Source organism: Notamacropus eugenii, chromosome 5 (genome assembly GCF_028372415.1).
Source record: "Notamacropus eugenii isolate mMacEug1 chromosome 5, mMacEug1.pri_v2, whole genome shotgun sequence".
Classification (NCBI taxonomy): Eukaryota; Metazoa; Chordata; class Mammalia; order Diprotodontia; family Macropodidae; genus Notamacropus; species Notamacropus eugenii.
This window is the reverse complement of record NC_092876.1, coordinates 209,830,611-209,855,559: the sequence shown is the minus strand read 5'-3', so window position 1 is coordinate 209,855,559 and position 24,949 is coordinate 209,830,611. Positions and strand designations below refer to the sequence as shown.

General features: G+C 38.6%; 1 protein-coding gene across 4 annotated transcripts in view; it reads right to left on the bottom strand.

The window, feature by feature from the left end:
* The window catches only part of FMNL2 (formin like 2), a 366,690-nt gene that overhangs the window by 110,002 nt on the left and 231,739 nt on the right, over positions 1-24,949 (bottom strand). For all 4 annotated transcript variants that reach the window (XM_072611975.1, XM_072611974.1, XM_072611973.1 and 1 more), the window contains exons 3-4: positions 12,986-13,066; positions 7,392-7,468 (exon numbers count right to left, since the gene is read on the bottom strand). In XM_072611975.1, the coding sequence (XP_072468076.1) occupies positions 7,392-7,468; positions 12,986-13,066 (158 nt within the window). The remainder of the gene's footprint in view (positions 1-7,391; positions 7,469-12,985; positions 13,067-24,949) is intronic.

The following is a 24,949-nucleotide window of genomic DNA, read 5'->3' as shown; positions in this document are numbered from 1 at the left end:
CCTCTTGGCTTTTCTACCATTCCTATTAGAAGAAAGGAAGATTTGCATACAGATTTCAGTCAAGGGTTGACATTTATTAGTAGCCTTTAAAACAAAGTTTCAAGGCCTTTAGTCTTCTTTTAAAACACCTAAATCTCAGTTCTCTGAAACTGCACAGCATGAAAACCGTCAAAGGTAACCAGGACCCTCTACCCACTCAGTATATACATAGCTATTTATATAATATCTCTGGCATTAGAATATGAGCTTCTGGATGGGGGAACCATATTTCTGTCTTTCTATCTTTAGTACATAGCACTCTGCCTAGCACATATTAATTGCTTAATAAATGCTTGCTGACTGACTGTTGATGTGCCATTTTCTAAGTTCCTCCTGGGAGGGTATCTACAGCATAGAGCCACAGCCAGAGAGGGACCAAAAAAAAAAAAAAAAAAAAAAGATAGAAGATGGCAGAATGACACAAGAGAAAGAGCACTGGAGTCAGAGTCAGAGGAGCCACGTTTCGCTTCCTGGTTCTGTTGCTTACTACCTACAAAACCCAGGACAAATCACTTAACCTCTATGACACTCAGGTTTCTCATGTGTAAAATGAGGAGACTGGACTAAATGGTCTTCCAAGTTCCTTGAAGTTTCTATCTCTATGGTCTGCAGGATGAAAAGATGTAAAGCTGGCTGACAGGAACACTATACAACCACAGACTCAAAATGCCAATCTGTAGACACTTTGCATATGCTTCTAAGTGGCATTCACGGTCCTTTCCTGCCCTGGGCATCAGAAGTCTAAGCCTGAATGAGTCATCACCTCCAAGTCCGATGTTGTTTTGTTGTGGTTGTGGAAGCTGCAGTTCATCCTTTGTTCTTGAAAAAGACCAGTTGAGATTAGTTGAGGTTAGTTGAGATAATGAAGTCTAGATTTGGTAAGGTGGATTGAAGCGAGGCAGAGCTGTGCAAAGTCTTGAGCCTCACTCTCTCCTCCAGAGTCACAGGAGTCCAGTGGCAAGACATAGGTAAGGGCGACTAGTAATGGCCCTGGATGCAGTGGGAGACTTTGGCCTTTTTAAGCTATGGTCTTTCTCCAGTCACAGTCTGTCTGAGGTAACACCCACTGAGAAATTAGAGGCTAGGTAAGAACTGAGGCAAAAATGGCTTAATTTGCCTTCACAAAAGAATCAATCAGGGAGAGAAAGACCCCCAGAGTTCCAGGCAGAATAAAAGGACTGAGGATGTTCCCACATTTCTAATGGGGCATTAATGCTATGTAGATCAGAGATGTCAAAAACGTGACCCTTCAGCCATGTGTGGCCTCAACCAGATTAAAATGTGGTTCCTATTTGATTTCAATATGTTGATGTATTATTAAAAAAAAAAAGATATATAAAGATGTGTAGCTTTTCAAGTCAATAAGCAGCCTGCAAAGATCCTTATGTCCAGTTTAGTGATCTCCATTTGTATTGGAGTTTGACAGCACTGGTATAGATTACAGGAGATGGCTGCCTTTAGTGCTCAGGAGTAGTTCACAATTCCTGTTCTACCTCTAATCCAAAGCTGCAAGATTTACCTACACTGTCCCGGTTCTGTGGCCTTTCAGTAACACAGAAAAGTGCCTGGAACTAACCATTCTAATCATGTGGCACCACCTTAGAACAATGACTAGGGCCTGAAAAAGAAGCCACAATTTACAGTGATGGGGGATTTCAGAATGCCTGCTGGAGCGATAAAGGGACTGTTACATGATCAAGAGAGAGAGCAGTTTTCCTCTTCTGCCCTTCAATCCTTACCTCTCTTCTTCCAGTGTGTTACTCTAGGGTGTTCTGGGGTTTTTTTGTTTGATTGCTTTATACTGAGCCTTACCTCAAGTGGCACTTTTTCTACAAAGCCTTTCCTGGACAGTCTGCATCCTCCACTACTATTCCTAAAATGTCAAGAGACCCAGTGAAAAGCCCCCACATCCTAAACAGACCTCCTATGGAAATTTGAGAGGACACAGACAAGACTCACGCAGGCTCAAAAGGTGTGGATGGGTTATGATCTGAATGGCTGGAAGGAGGACCCACTTTGATGAAAACACAGATGCACTGAAGTACTTAAATTATCAAGTTGATTGAGGGAGGTGAGAAGAAAGAGGGAGTGACAGAATTAAGACATCAATCATGGCAAAAAATAAAAACGAAAATAAAGAAGATACTAACCAGTCATATACTATCTTATTGAATATAAATATGAGGAGAAGATGCCTCCTTTTTGCAGATCTGGATAAATGATCATTCCACCACTAACACCCTACTCTAATTCTTCATGGTAACCCAGGGCAGGGAAGGAGGAGGGTTTGTTTCTTAGGCTATGCCAGAGGGGATCAAGTTCAGGCAGGTTCTACCAAGTTGCAGGTCTGTTTCTAAAGAGAAGTGAGGCTAAGTTCAGAAAAACTCTTCATCACCGGGTTGGCTACCAAGTGATTCATTTTCTTTAGCCAAAGCAATTCATTAAGTGTCTACTAAGGCTTAGTGGGTGGAGGGGCTGTCATCTACACTGGCGGAGTCATAACCACATGGATGAAATCACACAACCTTGAAGTACCCGATATATGTAAATAATCATGCAAATGACTTAGCCATAAAATCCGGGTTCCCACAACAACCAATTCCTTCTTTTTTTTTTTTTAAACCACTGTGCATGTTCCACACATTTTCCTATACATCTCCCTTTACAAAAGGATTAAAATTAGGTAATTATACATTTTGGAAAGTAGAATTATTCCTGGCTCTGACGGCACACATTATTTACTCAATACCTCACAGCTTCAGGGCAATTATCTTATGTCATCAATTTGCATTTGAGCATGTCCCAACTATAAAAGAGGGGTTGTCAGGAAGATATGAGGGACAAGAGAAGGGGAAAAGGAGGATTAAAAAAGAGCTGGGACAAAAAGTAGAAATGGGAGCTGAGTACGGCAGCCACTGGTCATTGTTTCTGAATGGTATTTTGGCCAACATTTCTAAGTTGCTCTCTCTATGACCCAGCCAGGAAGGACAGAGCTGAAAGTAAATTCTGGGCATATTCTCTTCTTCAGAACATAGTCACCTTCATCCAAGACTCTACAGGCACCAGTGGGAACCGAGTCTGCTGAAAAGACATGGGCCAGCATGGTGGCCAACACTGGATATTCCTCTACTTAGATCCTCAGTTCCAGCTATGGCTCTGTTTGCTGCCTGCAGCCCTTCAGAGAAGGCAGGAACAGGCTCAGTGGTTACTTCCCTGGGCTTGCCCCTCCATCAGCTGGCCATGTTCCCCTACAACAGAGGTAGTAAATAGAGTGCTGGGCTTCAATTCAGAAAGACGAGTTCAAATCCAGCCTTGGAGGCATACCAGCTATGTATGCCAGTCAAGTCAACCACTGTTTGTCTCAAGTTCTTCAAATGTAGAATGAAGAAAATAATAGCCCTGTTGTGATGATCAAATGAGATAATATTTATAAAAGTGCTTAGCATAGTGCCTGACATATGGTTAACACTATATAAATGCTTATTCCCTTTCTTTTTCCTCTTTCAGTTTGGCCCCAGCTGTGGGCTCTAAAAAGGGAAGAGGAGCCAGAAAGTTATGTGAGTGGCTTCTAGAACTTGCGCAATCTTTAGCCCAAGTTCCTATATAATGAATTTCCCTCATCTGTTGTTGCAGACAACTACTTAAAAAAATTAATTCTCCCTGAAGAAAGAGTAGTTTCAACACCACAATGGAAGAATCATATGAAACAGCAAGGTGGTCCAGTGGATTAGAGAGGACAGGACCTGGGGTTAGAAAAACTGGGAATTTGTATCCTACCTCAGACATTTAATATCTTCTGATCCTGGGCAAGTCACTTAACCCATCTCTGCCTCAGTTCCTTATCTGTAAAATGGCAAGTAGGCAACTAAAACTTATAAAGCTCCTGCTATCTGCCAGGCATGATGCTAACCAATGGGGACATAAGTATATGTGCCCCCTCTCCCAAAAAAAAGTCCCTGCCCTCAAGGAACTTGCACAATAATAGGGGAAATCAACAAATGAAAGAGAGCTGAAAATTACATGAATGGGTGGGTAGAACCCTAACAGGGTTGTTGAGAAGATCACATGAAGTAATACAGCCAAAATCCTCTGAAAAATTTTAAGTGCTATGTGAACATTAACTGTTATTATGATGTCATCATGATAACTGCACCATTACCTTTACTAATTTATATTTCAAGGCTTTCATGTAACACCTTTTGGTTTGGTTCAGGGGTATTTCAGGACAATGCAAAATGCTATTATGAATCAGAATCCCCTTTCTTCTCTACTATTCCTAGGTCTTCAAAAGAAGGGGTTGGCATTATTTCTAGCCCAACTTCTATCAATGTAATTTATCAAAAGGGAAATTGACTTTTCTCAAGAATCAAACCCCTCTTAATCCCTGAAATGTAGAGTCTCAGGTCTACATATAATCACCAGAGGGATCTTCCCTTTTAAAAATCTGCCACTTAGAGTTGTTAGCTCCCAAAGTCTCACACCACCAGCCTCAAAAATCTTCCCTCTTCATGGGTTTAAAGCACAACAGGAATATTAAATAAAAGATCTATGATTTTGTCAGTGTGGGCAACTTATTCAGAAGAAAAAAATCTGTCTATGGTTGAGCATATAAAATACAAGTGAGTTTGCTTGAGGCTCATATGTATAGATTTAGTGACTTGCCCAAGGAATCACAGCTGGTTGAATGTCAAAGGAAGGATCTGTATTCAAGTCTTCATGACCCAAGTCAGCAGGGCACAATTTCTCTATGCCAAGAATAAACTATTCCAAAACAAGTAGCCTAGAAAGGTAGCTTTTGATTTCCTCCTTGGGGACCAGTAATTTGTCAGGCATGTTAGGATATAACCAACTAAGATGGTCTACTCTGAGAGTCCTATTGCCTGCAACCTCAAAGCAGCTGACAAATATCTTGATCCTGGAAGCTCTTTGAGAGCTCTGTAAAATGCAGATACTTATGGTTCCAAACAGAGACATGGGAGACACTGGCACAGGACCACTCAGCATGGAGTGCTCACATCAGAAAAGGTGCTGTGCTCTACAAGGAAAGCAGAATTAAAACAGCTCAAAGGAAATGCAGGATGCACAAATTTAGAGTATCCACCTCAAATGTTCACAGGGATTATTTGTGCCACATCTATGGCAGAGCACTCCAAGCTCGTATTGGACTGTTCAGTCACAGTCAGACACCTGGAAACTTGACTCTAGCATAGTGATGTCATTTTGGTCCTCTTTGAGAATGAAGAACAACAACCAATCCCTATGCCACCGTGCCAGGTGATGGTACTAAAAATGGAAACAATTTAAAAGAAAATTTTAACCTTCCAAATTAGACAATCAAAAGTCCAGTTCTTCCTGGCCATGTTTAAATATTTGTGAGTGTTTCCTTTTTCCTTTCTGGTCCAACTGGAAAGTGAAACACTTAAGTCATAGTATGGAAGTCCGACTTTATGTATAGAGATCCCTGCATTTGTCTGGACACAACTATTTAATTCATCCTCATTAATAACTTTGCAATTTGAGGCTTTTAGAGATCATTTCACATGGCTGAAGACAGAGGGGAAATTATAAGGATGTACACTGGACAAAGTCTGCACTTCTGAAATGCCAGCTCTATTTTGAATAACCAAACATACCAATTGCTTGCAGATTGTTCCAGCCTCATTCCAACCAAAGTCTCTTCCATTCTGCTAATTCTGCATTAGAAATGATGGTTTTGCCTTGGTATGTGATGGTCAATTTCATTTCATTTTAGCAATGTTTGAGAAATACATTCTGACATTTTGTGGAAATCCTGAACTCAACTTACTCCGCCATACGCTGTCAAGGAAAGATGCCAACATCTCAGTCTTGGCCCTCAGAGTGGATTGCTGATCCTAATCCACAAATAGCAAAAAGCACATGAATTCCCTGAATTTAGACTATTGGACACATCAACTAACAACCACCAGTACCCCACAAACACATCTCATCCGCTTTGTTCCTCAGCCCTGGGTATCTCATTCCTGTTCAGAGAAAGAACTTAAGGGATGAATGTGCTTCCATTCCTCTTTGTCACAGTCTCTTAGGATAGAGGTGAATGAACAGAAACTCTGAACCTAGACTCAGCCAGGCTTCTGGACAGCATGGCACATGACATACTGAGGAGAAAAACATTTTTTAACTTTGATCCATCATTTTAAAATAACCCTTGTATTTTAAGGAAGTTTATCATGAAGGTCTATCTTTTTAAATATCTGTATAGTTAAAACAATTGTAATTTCGTAGGCTCAAAGATTTAGTGCTAAATGGGATCTTTAAAGTATGAAAAACGGAAACTTCTGCCTCTGTAGAGAGGAGAGGTATTGAGATTTGGGAGGAAAATGTAAAGTTATAAATCTACAACACAATTTTCACTTAAAACATTATGTATAACATGATAATATAGAATTACAGAATTCTGGAGCCGGATAGGACCTCAGAGAAAATCTAACTAAAATCTCTTATTTTACAGATAAGAAAACTGAATCCTAGAAACCTACAGTCTACCAAGGTTGACTCAGATCATCAACCCAGAGACCTGAGAAGGCAGAACCAGCCTTCAAACCCAGTTCTCCTAACTTCTAGGTCATAATTCTTCCAATTATACCAAGCCAATTCAGAGTCTTACTTATGTCAGTCAACATATTCTAGGAATAAGTATATATAACCTATTTACTAAAGGAAAGCAACTATGCTGTTACACAAATTTTACCAGTTTCTTATGTTGTTTAATTCAGGGTTCCCAAACCTTCTTTAAGGAGGAATCCATATTTTGGTGTCACTGTAGGGCAGGATCTGATAGTAAATTTATAAGTAGCAGCAAGAACACAATGTACCTATCAGTTTCCTTCTCATCACACTAGGACTTCAACAAACTCAGGAAAGTGGTAGCACAGCAGAAAGCTATATGTCATCTACAATGAGGCTGGAGAGCCAATGAAGTTTTGAGATAAGCCAGTCCACTGATGTTGGGCATCTACTGCAATTCAGCACAGGTTAGATGACATACCCACCTTTAGCCTAAATTTTTGAGTTGGTTTTATTCACAACACCCAAACAAGGGATTGTGGAGTCAAGGAGATTGCCCTCTGTCGCTAAATCAAGGGCTACTGACCCTGCTTCTTCTCTTGATACTTTTTCAGGGGACAAGAAAATAGCTCATTTCCCCAAAGTAAACTGTTGGAGCACTCACCACCAGTTTGTTTTTGGTTTGTTTTTAATTTGTAATGACCCGAAAGGAAACTATTTCACTCCTTAGAATTGATGGCATCATTTTTACTTAAGGAAGATTCATCACAGGAAGGTCTCAGAACTACAGTTAAAACATCACTTACCCAATATGATTTGTTCTTAAAGAAATTTCCAGTTCTCTTAGCACTTGTGTAGATTCTTGGACTCGTCTCCTAAATTTCTACAATTCAAAAAAAAAGAAAGAAACAGACATATACTTAGGTGGACTGCCAAAATTGTAGTTTAATTGTAACAAGACTGATGCAGTATGAAAAATATCACCACTTTTAAAGTGGATTTTCTCATCTTTCATTTTGAGCAAAGAGTGTACGACTATAAACCTATCTTTCAGCAGGTACACATTTTAGGTTTCTTTTTCTCTTTAAGGGGAATGTGAAGATAAAAGGGAAACCCTAATATTTATTTCCTTGAAATGAGTAGTTTCAAGGTCTCCCGTAATCTAACCCTCGTAGGGTCTGTACTATTATTACCCATGATTTCAAAGGACTGATGATGAAGCATGCTATCCACCTTATGGCAGAAATGTAATGTTGTGTGTGTGTGTGTGTGTGTGTGTGTATAAATTAATAAAAAAAAAAAAGAAAAATAGCAATGGCAAAAATGGATGATATGAAAGAATAAATTATGTAAAAGCTAAAATTTATCATCAACTCAAAGTTGGATTTATATACAAATTTTTTCTAATTCTGACAATGTGTATTTAAAGTCTTTCCTAGTCAGGTCAGGATCCTCAATGTTCCATTAAATACAGTACACTCATTCTTACTGCTTTTCTCCACTGTCGTTGGTTCCTTGCCTAGAATATCCTCCACTCTCCCTTACACTATCCAAAGCTTTACACATCCTTCAAGGACCAGTTCAAATCTCACCTCCTTCATGAAACTCTTCATGATTATGCCAGTGCTTACTAAGCTCCTTATCTTCTAGACTTCCATAGTATTTATAGTCTGTACAACACAATTTCACACTAAATTAGATACTCTGTTATATTCTTTGCTATACTTTTACCTTTCCTCCTAAGACACAATGGAAACTTCCTGGCATTTTACACACACACACACACACACACACACACACACACACACACACACACACACGCTGATTTTGCTGTTATTGATCTGGTATAAACCAGCCAGTCTTACAAACAAAAACTTGAGGGGAAGGAGGGAATTGCCTGGTAATTGAAAAGTTGAGAAAACAGATATTACAAAATACAGTTCTGACAACATTAAGTCCCTTAGTCAAAAAGGTCTGATCACTTCCTGTTGCTTCTAGAAAAAGACAAACCCCCCCTTTCTGATATGTAAAGCCCTTCATATAGTCCGGCTCCAACTTAACTTTTCTGGGCACATCACACATTATACTTTTTGTCACATACTTTATGATTCAAACAAACTAGCTCACTTGTTCCCTTGTCCACAATATCGTATCTCCTGCCTCCATGCTCATCTCATGCTCTTCCACATCTATAATGCACACTGCCTTTACACTACTGACTCGGTGAATCAACTGATCAGAGGTTCTTAAACTTTTTTATGTCATGGACCCCTCTAGGGGACTGGTGAAACATATAAACCCCATCTCAGAATAATGTTTGGAAATGCACAAAAATACAAAAGATTACAAATAAAATCAATTATACTGCAATACAGTTACCAAAATATTTTTAAAGACAAATTCACAGATCTCAGGTTAAGAACCCCTGTTGCAGAGATCTCAAGAAACATGTCTTTCCTCATCCTCTACTTGTTACCCCCAAACTCCTGAAAAAACTTTGTATTATTTCGTATTTATTCATTTGTAAATCTGTTGTGTCTCTTCCTTTCCTATATCCTTCCCTCATTAGTAGTCTCTTCCCCCAAAAAATCACTTTGTATTTCTTGGTAAGAAACTTTTACGCATCCATAACATTTACTTATCTGTGGTCCTCCCCCACCACTATTAGAATATAAGCCCCTTGAGGGCAGGGACTATTATTTTGGGTATTATTATCCCTATCACTGAGCAGTACATAGCATTTAATAGGTGCCCAATAAGTGCTTAATGACTGATTGATTTCTCTATATTCTCAAACCAAGTCTTCATCTGGACTTTATATTATAGTCAATCTCAAGAGTTTCTTATCAATTAAACAAGTACCAAATAATAATACATTCCATTTCGATAGATCATTCTTTCTAGTAAAACTCAAAGTTCTTCAATGAGAAATAGCGAATGGCACAAGGTATTGAGGTTGTGAGGCATAAACCCCTGACACCACACTCCAGAACTGCCCTTGGAAAAGGAAGGAAGGTCCACTGGGATACTTTTGTGGCAAAAAATAAGGTATTGGAGGGCAGAGATAACAGGTTTTTATTTACAACCCCCAAAACTGCAGCTGCCCTTAAGAGAACCAGACTCCGCTGGTTTGCGGTTTGTGGTCTTTTTCTGATGCCAGACATCAGCACAAACCTCAATGCACAGACAACTGTTTGGTGCATGGGGAAGCTGGCTTGGCAAATTCTGGTCACTGAGATATTTAATTTGGCTTCTTCCTTCACTGCTCCAGTGGGTTTCCTTTTAAGCCATCAAAATAAATTACAAAAGAATATCTAAACAAAACTTGCTTAGACACATTTTTTTTTCCTAAAGAGAATTAAATATCTTCTATTTGATTTGAACCAAAGATTAATGAATGAAATACTCTGTGACTCCAAGGACAGTTAAATGGAGGCAACTCAGCCTAGACTGTCTGGCTGGAATTTAAAGCCCTGGTTTGAAATCTTTTTCTTTCTATTTTTTTCCTCTCTCTATAACACAGCTGAGAATCTTAAACTCATTTTAACTGCAAACCATGCCTTATTCCAAACAAAATCTCCTTCTTTCCTGGCTTTAAGCATTACAATTAGGTTGTGTGGAACTGAGTGTCCCTTGCTGCCAGATCCTGACAGAAATCTTTCTAAAACCAGGGAGGTTTGATTCAGTGTCTATTTAATTTTTTTTTTCACTGAATTAATGAACAGGGAAAATGGAACACAGACCAACAGCCACAAAGCATTTCAGGGTGAACAGACACCATCCAAGGAGGTAAATTCAAGAGTAAAGGTCAGCTCAAACAAACCCTCTTTGTTGTTGACTTCTGGATTTTATTTGTTAGAGAGGAAAAGTTTGTTTTTTGTTTTGTTTGCTATGTTTTGTTTTACAGTACAGGCAGGAAGCAACAATCCCAAGGAGTGTCCCATGATGAGGCTGGGAACCAGATGGGGATAGCCCCACCCCTCAGGGCTTCTTCCTCCCTACTATGGTTCTGGGTAGGGAGCCAAGTGCTCCTTAATGGGTTTTCAATTCAAATGTTGCAAGAGTATAAAAATGTTTTCACTTGGTGAAATTTGTAAACCATTGAATTATATTAGTTTTGAGATCTGATTTACTCTGATCTCAGGGTTCTGAGAGCCCAGTCATAACCTTGGGAAGATAACAGTTGAGGCTTCCGGGAGGAGGAGGCTCAATTTTACATAAAGCTGTATAACATCTCGCTCCAAGTTCCCAAACTTCAGCTCCAGAATAGCCCACGTTGGTGTACTGCAATTTAGGTGCTGTTTGCAATCCATTTTTAAATGTTCAGCCCTAAGAAAATGCTATTGACAGCTGTCAGCAGAAAAACTGTACTATGCCAATACGTGTGTTATTTGTGGCCTTATTCAATTTTTATCAACATACAGTTTATTTTAAAAAATAAATTTAAAAAGGAAGATTCATCATTGCCCTGCCTGTCTATGTCTCCTGAGACTTCCTTCTGACCTCTTCTGTATGTTTAAACGCTTCTCTTATTTCTTCCTTTTTTCTATTCATATCACTACCCTCTTCACTCCTCCAGACTCTGCTCTTCCCAATAAGTCTTCTTAGTATCAAATAAGCAAGGTCAAGCAAAACTAATTTGAATTGTATTAATTGTGTCCAAACATCTCTATCTCCTACTACACCTATGGTCAATCTCCTCTTCACCAAGAGATGGGCAGCATGCCTCCTCGTCAGTATTCATGGTTGGCCATGGCATAGATCAGAGGTCTTGAGTCATTCCAATTAGTTATCATTTAAAATGGGGGTGGGGCACCTGTGGTCTAGAGGTCACACGTGACCTAATTTAGTCAAAGGACAGCAAATGAGGGCCTCGAGGCCACAGATTCCACCCTTGATTTAAAATACTTTTAACCTTAAACTCCTCAATAGTCTGAATCCATGCAGTTCCGTGGGAAGCTGGCAAAGTAAATTAGGGAAGGAAATAAACCAAAAAGCCACCTGTCAATTTAAGAACTGAGCAGCCCTCATATAGCTCCTTCTAGTCATTTAAGGAACCAATTCAGCTCCACATCCATACCTGATCTACACTACTGAATGGGTGATACCTATATGCCATAATGCCTGCTATATGCCAGGCATTGGGATAAATGTTTTACAAATATTATCTTCATTTGTTTCCCACAACAACCCTGGGAGGTAGATGCTACTATGAGTCTTTTTTTTACAGCTGAGAAAACTGAGACAGTGACTTGCCCAAGGACACAGAGCTAGTAGCACATACGCCATATTTGAACTTGGGGCTTGTCACTCGCCATGCCATTGAGCATGCATTCTCTTAGAGGGGAGGCACTGTGCCAGCATTCTCTTAAGAACAGACTTAGTATATTATAGACACTCAATGAATTTTTAAATGCACCTAGTTTTTTTTTCTCCCCTGACTAATCACAAGCTACTCCCAAAATTAAAGTTCAGAAAAAACTTTAGAAGGTAACAAAATCTATTCTCATGTTAGTCCTTTAAAAAATTATTATGAAAAAGCATAACAGTAACCCAGAGAGACAACAGCCTTTAAGCCAACAAACTAACAAGCGAAGTCTTTCTCTTTGTTTCTCCTGGGTCACATGGGGCAACAACAGAGGGACTGTAGCCTAAGATATTTTCACTGCAGCCTTGACAAAAAAGGAGGGGCAGCAGGTCAACAGGAAAACAAACGTTATCTGGTGTAAAGCCCTTTTGCCCATCTTGATGGAGGTCAGTTTTGGCCTGAGACAGCCAGAGATTGATTCAAGGCCCGAAGGGCTGTGCCAGGCTACATACTTTACCACGAGGCATCTGCCCAAATCAATTGTGTGGCTGCAACAAAGCAGGGCTTGTTTGAAAAGAAAGAGAATGAGCCGAAAATGGAATCGGACATTCTCTCCTCACCTTCTGGAGGGAGGAAGAGGCTGTTAAAAGTAGCTGCACAGGATATAAACACACAGCTGGACTGACAAAGCCCTCGTAATGTTCAAGGTCTCTGGCAGTGCACCAGTGCATGACAAACATCTTTCCTTTCTGCTAGGCACACTTTTCTCATGTTGGGCTACACCTTTGCAAACTGTACTGAGAGTGAACAGCAATAACTGAATAACCTTCCTCTGCCTGGCTTCCTTCCTTCTCCACTAAATCAACACCCCCCACTCCCCCAAAAAGCCAGACTTTCAAAGTGATGGCGATTGTCAGGGGAGGTGGATTCTTTTCTCTTTGCTTGCTTCTCCTTTTTTCAATTTCAAAAGATTGTGTTCCCTGGAGGATCTGGCAGAGGACTTGTGTTTGAGGAAGGAAGCCCTCTTCAAATACAAGAGGATTCTGCCTGTTGATGAGGACATTACCGTAACAGCCATCACATTCATCTTACCTTCCTGGTTACAGCTGGATCCAGATAGCCTTTCAGCTTCTGGATGTATGTGTGAGGAGGATTCTTGACTTGAAATCTTTCCTGCAGGGGACAAAAGAAATCAGAAAAATATTTAAGCTGTGAAGAATGACGCATCCTCTCACATTCATAAGGATAAACATCACAGTTCAGCACCAGAAATAAGTCTATGAAAGCAACCCTACAAAGAGCCAACTGGCAAAAGTGAGAAGCAATTTTTGTTTGGTGTGAACGAAAACTGTATTTAAGCATCAGAATGCTGGAAAAGCCCTTAGGATCTTCTTGTTCCAATCCTTTCATTGTGTTGATAAAGAAATGAGGATCTAAGGGGGTAAGCAACTCTGCCCAAGCTAATCAGTCACAGACTTCCAACTAGAGCCTAAAGCTCCTGACTCCAGGGACCATGCTCTAGGACCCATTTTACAACACGTATACTTAATAGATACACAGAGGCTTATCAAATTTAGTATAGCAGCTTGCACATATATCTCATACTATATGATATGTATATATGTGTGTATATATGTATACACACATATATAAGGAGCATGTATATATGTGTGTGTGTGTGTGTATTTGTATAAATTTATTATAAGTCAATCAGCAAGCATTTATTAAAGACCTACTATGTGCCAGGCAGTGTATGAAGTTCCTTGTACCTTCCTTTTCTTAATTATTTCCTATTTATTCTGTATATTGCTTGCTTTGGATATTTGTTTGCAAACTGTGTCCCCCATTAGATGGTAAGCTCCTTGAGATTAAAGATTGTCTTGAGTGTCTTCTGTATCCCCAGTAGTTACTTAATGAATGTTGACTGACTGAAAAGCAAAAACCAGTCCCTGTTCTCAAGGCCCTCACAGGCTAATGGAGGAGTCATCTATCGTACATACTTCAGTATACCTCAAACTAAATTATTTCCCCTCCTCAACTAACTACATACATGGCTAGTATACAAAGTGTGACCTTGAAAGCAATGAGACTGATTTGAATTTTTTCAATGCCTTGGGAATGTTTTTAAAAGTCAAAATTACTCACAGGTTAAATACGTGCCACCCCTAAGGATGTTCAGAAAAACACATCACAGGCTCTAAAGGCATTTCCAAAAGAAATGTCCCTTTCCCCCAAAAGAAGTTTTTATAATGACAGCATTCTTACAATAAATGTGCTGATAAATGTTTTCAGTACTTCATCTGAGGGAACTCAGAGATACTCTCAATAATAAATGCACCACTTATCAGGTACCTACGAGTATATTACTGTATGAGGCACTGGGGACAGGTAAAGTTTGGGTAAGACATGGTCTTTAGTTTATAGTTTTGTAGGGACAAAAACACAAACAACCAAACATACACAATATTTCACAATAGCTGCAAAGCAAATGCTGGAAGAACTTTGACTGCCAACTCAGAGTCCAAAGGAAGGCTTTGTGGAATAGATCTCTTGGGGGGAGGGGAGGAGGAGCTTTAACAGATGGGATAGAATTCACTAGGAAAGACAACGAGTGAGGACATTCCAGGTATAAATAGGAAACAACAAAAGGTATGGACATGAGAAAATACCATGGTTTCCCTGAGTGGCAGAGAGTAGTAACAAAGCCAAATGAGACACTGATAAAAATGTGAGATGGTGGAGGTTGTAGGAGATACCTTGAGCTTCAGGTAAAGGAATATGAACTTCACCAGGTACACAAGAGGGAGCCAGTGACAACTGTTGGCTCCAGAAAGACAAGTTGACATGTAATCATAAAGAAGATATATCTGAATCTGGCAATGCTACAAAGGGCAGATGGACTCAGGTAGGGAGTGAAGGTAGAGCCCTATTAGAAAATTCTATTAAACATGCTATTAAAACAGTCAAGTTTCATGGTCATGATGATCCTACTGCTAAGTTGGGAAAACAGAGAAGGCAATATATACAAGACATAGTGAAAAATTAAAATCACTAGGACTTGGGCACTGAGTGATCAGGAGAGGAAGAGTCAGGAGTAACACTAAAGGTTGGGAATATGGGTTACATTTGACTTCCTTGTCAACAATGTTTTCAGTTATATTTTCTTAAGTGCTGAAAGCCTTTGAAGTATGCCTTTAAATTTAATAAACTTTTAATAATTGTACTGTAGAAGCCATTCCTCAAATGATTAAATGGTCAAAAGATATAAAGAGGCAGCTTCTAGAGGAAGATTGCTATAAATAACCGATTGAAGAAACTGCTCCAAGTCACCAATAATGAGAGAAATGAAAACCAAAAGCATTTTACCTTTGTCAGATAGGTAAACTTTACCAGAAAGGAAAAGGGCAAATGCTAGAGGGATTATGGAGCCACGATGAAACATGACCTCCTGGCAGAGAGGCGAGGGATAGACTCAGACCAAATCGGGAAAATTTATTTATTCTGCATGTAGACAACACAGGTATTTGTTTTGCTGGAGTATATATATATATATATATATATATATATATATATATATATATATATATATATATATATATATATATATATAGTTACAAGAGTTTTGTTTTCTTTTGTTTTTGTCTTTGCTATGTTTTTTTTTTTGATAGTGGGAAGCAAAGGTAGGAGGGCATAAAAACAGATAATTTTTAAAAATTAAAAATTATATCTTACAAAATTGTGAGAATTGTGAGAATTACTAAACTGATTTTGAATTTTTTTAAATTTATTTCCATGAACTAGGAAATGAATGTTTTTAAGCATTTAAAAGCATATGTTTACCACCAAGTCTTCTGATGATTACAACATGCTTCTCTCCTGAGAATCAAATAAAGCTGTTGGAGGGGAATGCAAAGCTCCAAGAATTTTCATATTGCTTGGGATTGTCTAGCTAATCTCACATGAAGCTATTATTTTGGGTTATAAGCACAGCACTTGACATGGCAAACCTTATAACTAATTTTTTTTTTCTTCTGACCAGCGTGCACAGAGACAATGAATACCCAATCTACTTCAGTTAAATGGTTAATATTTGGAGAATTTCAGCACTACTCCCAAATGCACTCAACCTGAAGCAATTCTAGGGTGGATTTTAAGCTTTGTTCTTATTCACATTCACAAAGGTTTTATCTCAGTTCCAGAGGTTCAAGCTTCTCTGCTGAAATTCAAAACTGCCATTTTCTAGGATAACTTTTTGATCATCCTTTCTTAAAAAACAGCCTCACAACAACTATTCCCTTATCATCTTGCTCCACTGCACTTTGGTACACTAAGAAACCATTCTCCTTGTTATCTGTCTATTAAACAAGATCATTACCACCCCAGGACTAGACCCCAAAGCAAATCCCTACCCCCATACTCTACCATAGGTGGTTGCAGAGTTAGCCATACTTTTTTATTATGCTGATTTTCTAACATGACTAAGTATACTATTGCAAAGGACTTTTAAAATGCAAATTACTGTAGAAATTCCGAGCAGCTCAACCACTCAGATGTTCTGCACAATCAGATGAAATCAGTGTATTTTGTGCCAGTCTCAGTGCTAGATACTAGGGATACAGATACCAATAACAAAACAATTCCTATCTTCAAGGACCAGAATGAACATTGGATTTAATCAGAAATCCTAGATTTCAATCCTGACCTAACACTTAATAGCTGTGTTAACAGGAGCATGTATATTCTGAATCTATGTCTTCTCATTTGGAAAACGGGAAGAAGGACTATTGCACTATTACCTTTGAGGGTCATCACGGGGAAAGAGCTTTGTCACTACTAAATATGTTATTATAATTGTTTTCCTGACTATATCCTACTCTGATGACAAGCTTGGTTACTCTGAATTCTTTGAGGCTATGGTAATGAAGTTCAAGTCCTAGCAAACATCACCAGGGTTGAAAGGCTTTGAGTACAGCCTGCTTAAAACAGATCACAGATTTATGTATCAAAAGGGATGCTGAGTCTATAGAATCCAGCCCTTTCATTTTAGAGTTGTAGGAATTGGGCTGCAGAGGAAGTTAACTGATTTGCCCAGGATCACACAGCAGCTGAGGCAGGAATGGAACTCAGGTCTTTCTGACTCTGAGTCCACTGCTCCACACTGACTCAACACTGATCAACAATGCTCTTATGTTACAAAAAATAACCTAGCTAAAGTTTGAAGAGCCTCACCACCAGGAGACTGGATATCAGGTGACAGAACTTTTGGCAACAGCAGTTCATAAAGGCCACTTACTAGGAGATGAGGGAATTACAATTTGTCTTCATTCACTGAAGCTACATCCTTGTCCAGGCTTGAAATATTATTACTATTCCTATCATTATTGCTGACAGGTACAAAAATAGTAATAAATCAATAATCTAGGATCTTCACATGTGAGAAATGATAGAAGAGCTTCATTAAAGAGAACTGTTTGCGTAATAAATGAGAAAAGAGCAGGTCAATGACCCAAATGCTGTACCCCTTAAATAATAAAAGAACCAGAAGAAAAGGCCTCAAAACATCACCTGGCTCTTCCATCAGGAGTTCTAGGAAGGCACAAATGAAATTGATAAAGCAAGGAGAAGCTGAAAATCTTCATTCACATAAGTGAAAAAGACAATAGTATTTTCACTGCCTTTCATGAAGAGTTAAATTAGTTTTTTATTGAAATAAATACTGCTTAGAATCCTAAATCTGAAGGTAGCTGCACAAGCTTTTCTTCTCCAAAGTCAAGAATGTTGCTGTTTTGGTGATTCACAAGCTACAAATGCCTTCTGTTTCTGATAGAACAAAATTGATGAAGATTAGAATGTTCCAAAAGAGTCACAAATAATGGTTTGGATGCTTCCCATATTCAAATGGGATAAGTTTGAAGACTCCCATATCATAACAACATAAGATTTAAGAGTTGGAACGGACTTGAGGGACCACAAAGATGAAAAAAATTGCCCTAACTCATGTATGGGAGTAAGCACCAGAGAGGGCACCTGAACATACTCTTCTGACTAGGGAGTCTGTGCTCTTTCCACAGTACATTTGATAATTATTCCACTAATTTTCACGTTTTTTATGTGTGGTTTTTCTTACAAACTGATAATCAAAATGATAACCAAAGCTGATTCACTTATATTGAAATGTATTCAATAAAAATAAAAGCTCTACTACCTATTTTTCAGCATAAATCTTTTGATTTCAAAAATGTTTCAACTTCCTGTAGTGTGTGTTCGTCCTTCGTTGCTGAAGAGTATAACTCGAATAATGTTGTCAAAATTCCACCTATCAAGTAACAACCTACACTTCAGTATGCAACAGTAACATGGCATCTGTATGGTTCAGACCCCACCCCTTTATAAAGAACTACAAATACTCAATTCAATGAATTTTTAATAAAATTTATAATTTAAGTAATTATGTGAGGAAATCATTTAAGGCCTTTTTTTGCTACTAGTCTACACTAAATAAACTGTGTTTCACTTCAAGAAGAACATGAAAAGAAAATGATGGAGAGAATTGCTTCAGAATAGTCTGGGAAGATTTATATGAACTGATACACTAGTGAAAAGAGCAAAACTAGGAGAACAATGTATACAATGACAACATTATACACACAAAAAACTTTGGAAGAGCTTAGGATAATGCATAATGACTGTAATTCCAGAGAACTACTGAAAAAGCTGGAAACCTGCTACCCCACCTCCTTATAGAGAGATGAAAGACTCGGAACAGAAAATGAGTTTTGTTTTGTTGTATTTTAATTTGTGGACATGGCCAATGCAGAAATGAACTTTCCTTGACTATAGATGTTTCTAACAGGAGCTTGGTTCTTCTCTTTTTCATTTGGGAGAAGGATAGGAAGGAGAAAAGGCAAATTTTTGCTAACTGGAAAAAAATTAATTTACATTCAAAAAAACTGGTTAAAGGTACTTCCGTCTTTGACAATATAATTTCTGCTGAGAGAAATAAAAAAGGGAGAGTATGAGATTCCTTCCACTCAGGCATATGTTCCCCATTCACTAAATAAATTAAGTTAGCACTTATTCACACTGACTTAAAGTAGAATTCAACTTAGCCATGAAGAGATAGATTCTGAAGCTTTTAGATTTTAAAATGAATGAACCTTGGTATTAAGTTCTGAGGGACCTGAGCTATATACATAGCTTTATAGTTCAGGAAGCCCAATGCCTGTGGTGGTCTTTCCTGTGGTGGTATTTTTCTTTTCTTTTGGGTTTTTTTTTTTGTGTGTGCGTGTAGGGGGGAGACAGCTCTCAGATGGCCAATTTAGTGCCCTTGAAAGGTACAAAATTCTCATGAAAGAGAAGGGACTCCTAAAGCTCCACTCTACTCATCCTGTCATGAGCAGGAAAGGCTACCTACATAGACATGGCTCGTAAAGAGAGAATGAGGGAACAGAACATTTAGGAAGCTGGACCTTATGGCTACAGTTTTAAAATCTATCTTGACCATTTTTCTTTTTTTTTTTTTGTATTTAAATTTATTTATTTGTTTTCAACATTCATTTCCATAAAATTTTGGGTTCCAAATTTTCTCCCCATTTCTCCTCTTCCCCCACCCCAAAATGCCAAGCATTCTAATTACCCCTATTGCCAATCTGTCCTCCCTTCTAACATCCCTCCCTTCTCTTATCCCCATCTACTCTTTTGTCCTATAGGGCAAGATAAATTTCTATATCCCAGTACCTGTATTTCTTATTTCCTAGTTGCAAGAACAGTACTCAACAGTTGTTCCTAAAACTTTTGAGTTCCAACTTCTCTTCATCCCTCCCTCCCCACACATTCCCTTTTGGAAGGCAAGCAATTCAATACAGGCCATATCTATGTAGTTTTGAAAATGACTTCCATAATAGTCATGTTGTGTAAGACTAACTATATTTCCCTCCATCCTATCCTGCCCCCCATTTCATCTATTCTCTCTTATGATCCTATCCCTTCCCAAGAGTGTTGACTTCAAATTGCTTCCTCCCTCCACTGCCCTCCCTTCCATCATCCCCCCCACTCTGCTTATCCCCTTCTCCCTCACTTTCTTGTATTGTAAGATAGGTTTTCATACCAAAATGAGTGTGCATTTTATTCCTTCCTTTAGTTGAATGTGATGAGAGTAAGCTTCATGTTTTTTCTCTCACTTTCCCCCTTTTTCCCTCCACTGAAAAGTCTTTTACTTGTCTCTTTTATGGGAGATAATTTGCCCCATTCCATTTCTCCCTTTCTCCTCCCAATATATTTCTCTCTCACCCTTTAATTTCATTTTTTAAAGATATGATCCCATCCTATTCAATTCACCCTGTGCTCCGTGTGTGTGTAACCCCACCAACTACCCAGATACTGAAAAAAGTTTCAAGAGTTACAAATATTGTCTTTCCATGTAGGAATGTAAATAGTTCAACTTTAGTAAGTCCTTTATGATTTCTCTTTGCTGTTTACCTTTTCATGTTTCTCTTCATTCTTGTGTTTGAAAGACAAATTTTCTTTTCAGCTCTGGTCTTTTCATCAAGAATGCTTGAAAGTCCTCTGTTTCATTGAATGACCAATTTTTCCCCTGAAGTATTGTACTCAGTTTTGCTGGGTAGGTGATTCTTGGTTTTAGTCCTAGTTCCTTTGATTTCTGGAATATCATATTCCACACCCTTCAATCCCTTAATGTAGAAGCTACTAGAACCTGTGTTATCCTGATTGTATTTCCACAATACTTGAATTGTTTCTTTCTAGCTGCTTGAAATATTTTCTCCTTGACCTGGGAACTCTGGAAGTTGGCCACAATGTCCCTAGGAGTTTCTCTTTTTGGATCTCTTTGAGGAGGTGATCTGTGGATTCTTTCAATATTTATTTTGCCCCCTGGTTCTAGAATATCAGGGCAGTTTTCTTTGATAATTTCATGAAAGATGAAGGCTCCTTTTTTGATCATGGCTTTCAGGTAGTCCCATAATTTTTAAGTTGTCTCTCCTGGATCTATTTTCCATGTCAGTCATTTTTCCAATGACATTTCACATTATCTTCCATTTTTTCATTCTTTTGGTTTTGTTTTGTGATTTCTTGGTTTCTCATAAAGTCGTTAGCTTCCATCTGTTCCATTCTAATTTTGAAAGAACTATTTTCTTCAGGGAGCTTTTGAACCTCCTTTTCCATTGGGCTAATTCTGCTTTTTAAAGCATCCTTCTCCTCACTGGCTTTTTGAACCTCTTTTGCCAATTGAGTTAGCCTATTTTTCAAGGTGTTATTTTCTTCAGCATTTTTTTGGGGTCTCCTTAACAAGGTGTTGACCTGCTTTTCATGCTTTTCTTGCATCTCTCTCATTTCTCTTCCCAGTTTTTCCTCCCCCTCTCTTACTTGATTTTCAAAATCCTTTTTGAGCTCTTCCATGGCCTGAGCCCATTGAATATTTATTTTGGATGTTTGGGATACAGAAGCTTTGACTTTTATGTCTTTCCCTGAGGGTAAGCATTGTCCTTCCTCACCCGAAAGGCTGGGAGGAAATATCTGTTCACCAAGAAAGTAACCTTCTATGGTCTTATTTTTTTTTCCCTTTCTTGGGCATTTTTCCCAACCAGTTATTTGACTTTTGGGTCCTTTATCAACAGTAGGGTATACTGTGGGAATCTGTAAGATCTCAGTTCTTCCAAGGTGGCACAATCAAGCATGTACACTGGTCTGGGAGCAGCTCCCCCAGAGCTGAGGTAAAAGTCAGCTCCTTAGTGCCCCCAGGGGTTTTTCGATCCAACAATGGATGCGGCTGCTGTAGGGGCTGCAGTGGGAACTGCTGCCGCCTGCCTGATGTGGCCTCTGTGGCTGCTGCTGAGGCAAGAGCTATGGGAAGGCCCTTCTCCCTTCCGGGCCAGCTGAAAAAACCCCATCACTGATCTTCAGCGCCTGTGGGGTGAGGGATCTGCGAACCTGCTGCTGCTGGGACTGGGTATTCCACGACTGGAGATTCCACCCCCGAGGGCTGTTCATAAGACGTACCATGCAGCCAAGGACAGGCTGGGCTCCATTCCACATCCAGTGCAAAAGACGTTTCCCGTGGGCCTTTCAGGTCACCCTGGGCTGGAAATCTCCTCCACTCTGTTGTTCTCTACTTCTGCTGCTCCAAAATTTGTTGAGAGTCCCTCTCTACAGGTATTTTATGGGCTGTGTGGGGAGAGCCTGCCTTTGTGTGTCTTTCTACTCCGCCATCTTGGCTCTGCCCCCTATTTTGACCATTTTTCAAAAATATAGTGCTCTTAATATGACTAATACAGAAATATATTTTACATGATTGCACAAAAATAATCTAAATCAAATTGCTTACTACCTTAGGGAGGAGGGAAGAGAGAGAGAGGGGAGATTTGGAACTCAAAATTTTATTAGAAATGAATATTAAAAAATAAAAATTAAGATATGTATATATGTAGTGCTCTAAAATTTGCAAAATGTGACTGACTTAAATAAAAGGGCCCCAGGAAACTAAAACTACCTACTATATCATAATGCAGTTTATCTGTGGCAGAGAAACATAACTTTGGCCTCTTTTTAATGAAGAATTAGATTACAGTATATTAGTTAAGGGCTTTCATCAGTTATTTCTTACATTGTACATTCACCCAATACAAAAAAATAAAAACTTGCTCAACGTCTGAATCAGCTATATGTACGTGTACACTTATATGGGAAATTGCTTAATTGAGGTTAATTTGATGTTAATTGGAACTGCTGCTAACACATTAAAACAAGTATATAGCTAGCTGCAAATGAAAGTAAGGGGCTCAGACTAATTCTTCATGGCCCTAACAAAACTTCCAGACAGGCAGCCCCCTAAGCTCTCAAGGGAAATGAATACTCATTTAAATGAGCTATACAATTCTGGTCTTCAAATCAGGCAAACTTGAGAGAAGACAATCCAAGAGAAGTAAACATCGGAGATTTTCCCCCCTTTCACTCTATTTAAATTGTTCCTGGCTGTATTTCAGTCATATATTAACTGAGTTGGGGAAGCTGATTTGACATTCTCAGGGATAAAATAGATGTCATCCTTACGCTACCATTATGAATGTTTAAAAACAACCATAAAACTGTTGTTTTTTAAATAGTTATTTTGGATGTTTTCAGCTTTCACAGGTTGTCTTTTTTTCTATTTTCCTCTAAAATGAACCACCTGAGTTTGCTTTCCAACAACTGAATAGACAAACCAACAGTCTAAATGATCAATCATCATGCTCATCAAGGGGAACAAAATACCATTAATAAGCATTTGCTTTTCATGGCATTACGTGCTCTTCAGAATACATGTGAAAGAAACCCTACCCTCAAGAAGCTGACAATCTGGAAGACAATACTGGCACAGACAGACCTAGAGAAGACCTATAGACATTATATAGGGGTAGGGAATCTTGGGTCTCAAGGCCACATGTGGCCCTCTAGATCCTCAAGTGTGGCACTTTGATGGAATCTAAACTTCACAGAACAAATCCCCTTAATAAATGGATTTGTTATGTAAAACTTGAACTCAGTCAAAAAGCCACACCCAAGGGCCTAGAAGGCCACAGCTGGCCTTGTAGCCACAGGTTCCCCACCCCTGGACAAGAACTTAGATCAATAAGACTTACAGACAACAAACCTTGGAAAACAATTTGTATGAAGAGATAAAAGAGTCAAGTCAATTAATATAATAGTAAGATATGAGTTAACTGAGGGCAAAGATTGCTTTATCTCTCTTTGTATCCATGGACTTAGTAGAATGTCTTGCACACAGTAGGTGTTTAACTGTTTTGTTGAATTTAATGAAAGCAGTGTCCCTGAAGCCAAGGGAGGGTAAAATAGTTGGAAGTGAATAATTAATAATGCCCTATGCTGTGAAAAGACAAAGAACCAAATCTCAAAAGTGGGTCAAGGGGAATTTTTAATCCTCAGTAACATTTGAGATCAATCAATAAATATTTATTAAGTATTTATTAAGCACCTAGTACAAGGCAGTCATAATATAAGTACAAAGAATGAAATAATCCTACTCTAAAAGCACATATATTCTAATGAAGGAGGGAACAAGTACATATATCATAAAGCTAAACAGAGGAGATTCCTTCTATGACTCCTGGGAAGTTACCTACTTGATGTCATACAAAGCGCAACGGATTTGGAGACAGATGACTTGGGTTAAAATTCTGGCTCTGCTTGCTCTGGTAAAATGAAGAGCTAGACTATGTGATATCAAAAATTGCTTCTAGCTCTCAGTCCTACAATCCTATGTGTATGATGCAAGGAAATAAAAAATAAGTGAGAAAGCAAGAACCAAAAAATCAGAATAAGATATTCTGTCTCCACAGCATCACAATAATTAGAAAAAGTCAGCAGAACCTTTCATATCTGATAGGTGTTTGCTACCTAGTGTGGCTTACAGAGTCATTACTGGTTGGATATGGTCCCCCGTGTCTCTAGACACCTTAAATCATATCACTTTGACTGAATTTTTCATTGCCCTGTTGCCTGATGAAGGTCACTGTCATTTTAAATCTAGGCTCCAACTAGGTATATGCTATAGTGTATGTGCACTTCCTTTCCCTCACTGCTATCTTTAAAAGTTGGCCAGTTGGCCATTCCTGCACTAAACTGTGTTTCCTCTCAAAAAAATTTAGCACATCAGATCCGTTCCATGGGCACAGATTTTTGGAACATTGTGTAGCATTCTTTAGCTCTGAAAATAAAACACTTTTCCTATTCGGGGAAAGGATGAAAACTTCCAAGTGTTCCATTACAATTCTCAGTCTGAAAATAGCTTTTGGTGAGACTTTTCCAAATTATTTCCTTATATTTAGACTAGGAAGAATATCTTCTGGTTAAGCAGGTCTTTTCTGATCAAAACATCCTCCAACTTATTTCTAGTGAAGTAGTATATATTAACTTGAATTCTCTAATCCCAGGCATAGCTTTTTAAAATTTCCAAAACAGAAAAGTATTTAATTTTGAAGTAAATGTTGTGCCAACAATATAGTATTTCATGAAAAGTTTTTAAGCCTCAGCTTTTAACCTTTT